This window comes from Diaphorina citri, unplaced genomic scaffold, assembly GCF_000475195.1.
Source record: "Diaphorina citri unplaced genomic scaffold, Diaci psyllid genome assembly version 1.1 scaffold10047, whole genome shotgun sequence".
Lineage (NCBI taxonomy): Eukaryota > Metazoa > Arthropoda > Insecta > Hemiptera > Psyllidae > Diaphorina > Diaphorina citri.
The window spans coordinates 1-4965 of NW_007387421.1; the positions used below are offsets into that span (position 1 = coordinate 1).

General features: G+C 39.9%; 1 protein-coding gene across 1 annotated transcript; it reads left to right on the forward strand.

Moving 5' to 3' along the window:
• Positions 1-129: 129 nt before the first annotated feature.
• LOC113472902 lies at positions 130-3215 on the forward strand (the record flags this gene model as incomplete). The annotated part of the gene is made up of 2 exons (XM_026832687.1): positions 130-2396; positions 2942-3215. Coding segments are annotated over 2 exons (2526 nt in total), but the record flags the coding sequence as incomplete, so codon positions are not given.
• Positions 3216-4965: the final 1750 nt, after the last annotated feature.

The following is a 4965-nucleotide window of genomic DNA, read 5'->3' on the forward strand; positions in this document are numbered from 1 at the left end:
TGCTATTCATAAATGACCTGCTTTGACTTTGCAAGAATAATTGAAGTGGAACTCTCTCATGCAGTGCAGAGACCCAACATCTAACATTTAATGAGTTTAGTTTAAACTAAAAACATTCTCTCCAAGTAGTTACCTACCTACCGAGGTACTGTCCATACAACATTATTTACCGTGGTTTTGCTGAAAGCTTTCTTTGTTTATTTGTTTCAGGGGCCGGTAGAGAGTAAAATCCCCGTGTTCAGTAGAAAGCCCATTTCATCCAGGATTTCCAGACCGTTCGCTACACTTTCCAACCGAGTCCTTGCTCATCTGAATCCAGTAGACTCGAAATCCAATGATAAACATCGTCCAGGCTCTCCATCCTCTGTTATTCTAGGCATTTTAAATGCAGGATCAAGTTCACGGAAATCTAGATCCGATTCAGTCGGTAGCGTTGATTCATCGAAAACCGATTATTCAAACGAATCAACGCAGCAGATCAATTCATCTGATGTTGGAAAGCGAGTAACGCTAAGTGTATCATGTGAAAAAGTTGGAACTCTTCATTTTGTTGGAGCAACTCAGTTTGGTGGTGGTATTTGGTGCGGCATAGAACTTGATGCTCCCGAAGGTCTGAATGATGGATCTGTTGGGAATACACGGTATTTCACATGTAAACCGCATCATGGCATCTTTGCACCTGTAGAGAAAGTGAAACTTATTAAAAGTTCAAATGATATTGGTGGTGAGTCAGAACCACTAAGTCTAGAGGATATTGAGAGAAGTGCGGCGGAGCACTTGGATCATGTAGCTCTCAAGTCTAATATGACTTTAGATTTCACCCACGGTACAAAGAACCCATCAGAACACGTTGAAACTCCTGAAGGATTCTACCAACCTGAGTGGGCAGTGGGCTCTCACCAGTCATCCTCAGTACAACAGGATCTTAGTCATCTAAACCTGGGTATCAGTAAGCATAACTCCTTGGACCTAGATGAAAGTTTGGGTATTCTTACACCTGATCAAATGACAGACTTTACCATGACGGATGAAAGTTTCCATAGAACTATTTCCTGTGAAGGAATTACAAACCTTATGCCAGAATTCAAAGCAGATATGTCATCTTCAAATTTGAAAGTTTCAGATCACTTGCTGAGTGACGTTACAAACTTAGAATCTACTCCTGTAGAAGATATTACAATGAGTGGTATCATGGAACTAGACGACTGTTTGTCATCAAAGTCGGAATACTTACTCATGAATAACCGTGATCTTGCTGGCTCGCTAGAAACCTCATCCTCTTATTATATTGAAAATGAAAAGAACAACCAAGTCGGTATGAACTGTCTCGTAGAGAGGACTCCATCGTTTGAAGATCTACCAATGGATGGCATCATCACTCAAGAACATAATCATTCCGACGGACCATCGAACTCAACTTGTAGTGCACAACTGATTCCCAACCCGAATAGTTTCATTACAAGTGTGACCAGTATTGCTAGTTTGGACAATGGGTACCAAGGTGATGGTGAGTTAAGTCGCCCCACAAGCCGTGGTGCTGATCATTCCCCTACCGCTCATCAGAATGTTAAATTGAAAGTTATTGATTCAATGACAGATTCTGACTTCTTCACAGAAAGTGATGCAGATGTTCATGAGGACTTGGGTCGTGGAGACAGAAGAGCCCAAGTAATAGATGGAATTATCTATGGAGGTTTACCAAACCAAAGTCCTAATACTCAAAGAAGGAAGAGCGGAACACACTCCCAAATTATGGAAGAGATGGAATCAAGTGGTGTCTACTCTGATCTTGAACGTAAAATTGAAGACCAATTTGATTGTACTCTGAAACCACTAGCTGAAAATTTGGACCAAAAGATGGAATCTTGTGATGACCAATCAGCAATTATCACCGAGTTGATTCATGATACATCCCCGTCTGAAGGAAGCACAAATATGGATGAAACAGGTGCCAGCACTGAAACACTTCAAAATGCTAGCAGTCCGGACCTCAAGAAAAATGAACCTAATAAAGCTGCCAAAAAATCCAAAACAGATGTTTCAAATAAGAAATTCAAAATGCCGAATAGAAACGTAACGTCTAAAGTAAAGTCAATGATCTCGTCTGCTCCACCGATACGAAAAACGCCTGATGATGAAATGCAGGAGAATAGAAAGCCCAGACCTAATAAGAAAGGCAAATGGGATGCTGTCATGGACAAAATAGCTCAAGGACAGACGGAAAAGAAAACACAACCACGCTTGAAGGAAGTGAAAAGCAAAGTGTTTGCTCAAATAACTGCCAATGCTCCTGACTCCGTAGCATCGAATAAAAGGTCAAATCAGAAGGAGTTCCCTCTCTCACATTCCACTTCTACACGGTCTCTCCGGGAAACCACAGAAACCAAAGCTAAAAAGTAAGTAACTACTTTTTGCTAAAACCAAAACTATACCTATAGTATCCAGCTATTATGTTTCTCAAGATTTACCGGTTTACAACTAGATAAATTAAATTATATTATTACCTACCTACCTAACCACTTTTGGTAAACGTATCCAGACAAGCAATGATTTACCTGACCAACGATAGAGCACAATATTCTATAAACGCCTTGTAATCAATGTGGGTATGCAATGTGCCTTGCACGCTTTCTCGAGTTTATAATCTCAGTTCCTTAGAATCTTTGGGTTTTACCAAACGGTAAAAACAACTTATTTCCGCTGCAGAGGTTCTGGTTTCAAATAGGGTTTAAATTTAGGTGAGTTTTCCCATTTTCGAACAGGCATGGATGCAAATTGATTTGCCATTAAAAAGCTAGCTAAACGAGGTCAGGAACCTTTGTGTTTGAAATTTCCATAGATCTATTTCCATTTTTTTTTTATCTTATCCTATTGGAAGGAAAGAAATGTATTTGTAAGTAAGAAATTTGTTCATTAATAATTTATTTGATTTTCCTTTCAGACGAACGCGAGTCCGCAGCTCTGAGTTGTCCACTCAATCAGCGGGAACTTGTCGATCTCATGCCAGTCAGAATAGCTCGCGTAATAGTTCGGTCACCGATTTGAGTGAACAGAACTCCGCCAAAATCTCCTCCTCATCCTCTTCTACATATACACGTAAGTTTCAATTCCATCTTTCAATTAATTTGTTCAAATTTGGACACTCTTATGCCCGATCTTACCACAGAGAGTTAATCCAGAGTTTAAGAAATACTATCTAGCCTGTGTAAATCAAATGGGTGACGTCAAAGAAAACCCTTGACTTTGACACAGTGTAAACTTTCAGTGGTTAGATCAGCCCATAGAGGTTTGAAACTGACAGCTGTTTGAATTTCCCTTAGAAATGTGCTGTCTTCGAAAGGCCTCTATTTCGAACTAAAGAAAGGAACTAAAGACGAGATTGAACAGTCACGTACGTGCATGTCATAGGTAGAAGGTAAAGAAGATACTTTTCTACTAGTTCACAAACAGAAATTTAAAACTGATAGCATTAACGAGAGAAGTTGTATTTGAAACTAATAGCAATATCGTATTGACATACGAACAGAACATGTCAAACCTCGATAACATCAGAGAGACAGGAGCATTTCTTTTGCCCTTTTACCTCAAAAAGGTTCTCGTCTCCCATAGGTACTTTACTAGGAGGAAAATTTTCGCCCACTAGAGAACACACGTGACGTAAAAGTTCAGGCTAAAAGCACCAGAGTTCAGCACCAGTCGCAATGTTATACGTCTAGGTACCGACTTTGTCTGGCACAGAAAATGCATCGAACCGTACAACCGCCTTTCCGTTCCCCCCACCCGCCCGTCACTATTTCGTGCACGGGTGGCAAACACTGTCTATCTCTCTCCTCTTTCGCCTGTCATTTCTTCTCTCTCTTCTTTCGCTGTTCTCTCTCCCTCTCCTCTTTCTCTCTCTTCTCCTTTCTTCTCGCTCTCTCTCTCTCCGTTCTCTCTCGCTCTCTCTCTCTCTCAAGACGTTTCCAGATTTGCGTCCAAGGTGCAACGCTTTCAGAACGCTCTATCTCATCTCCTCAGGTGACAAAAAATAAAAAATCGTTTCCTTGTCGAGAAAAAACTCTCCTTTTAATCTCGAAAATACTCCCTCCGAGAAGTATTCGACACAGTTCGAAAACGACACGTTTTTTCGAGCGCGGGGGTTTTTCGAGTTTATTTTGGAGTCCCGTAGTTTGTTGTCTACTTCTCAAGTTTTTTGAAAAATTAATTAACGTTTGTGGATCCGTGAGCACCGGTGTACGGTTGGGTTTTATCATTATCATCGTGTGTGTTGATTTCATTCATTCTATTTTTTCTTTCCAACGAGTGCAGCGGTTTGCAAGAAAAATACAGCATTGTTTGGGTGGGGATCGGTCTGTAGACCATGCCAGTCGAGAGACAATACTCTGACTTCTTACCAGTTTTAATACTTCCCTGAGATTGTACATGGTAGATACTATTAAAAATAAATTAAAATAACGAAACTCGTCCAAGAGACTTCTTTGAGAAGGTGGGTTGGCTGTTCTCTACAGAGGGGAACTGTGATGTAGCTTGGCTTTTCCTTAAACCTAAGCACAATTCGTACTCACCTCACCACAATTCGGATGCATTTAATACTGAACAGGACGACTTATACTTGACTTATCACTTATATAAGAATAACACCAATTATATGTTGTTACATACACTGTGCAGTTTGAATTATATCTCCATCATTTAATATTATATCATGTGATTTTTATTTTATTGATTTTTTTTTTTTTTTTTTATTCTCGTTTGCATCCATTGATTAATTATCTTTTTTTTTTCCTTATATTGCTCTCTTCGGATAAACTTGATTGTTAGAAGTTGTCAAGGCGCAGGAAGCGCATGTCTTGTGATTTGGGCTGTCGGAGGGATTTTAATCTTGTCTGCTTGAGGAGACGCTTTTTTAGATAACTTAAACGACAGTCTGTACCTGCTGACTTGTTTGTTATAAAGGCGATCCTT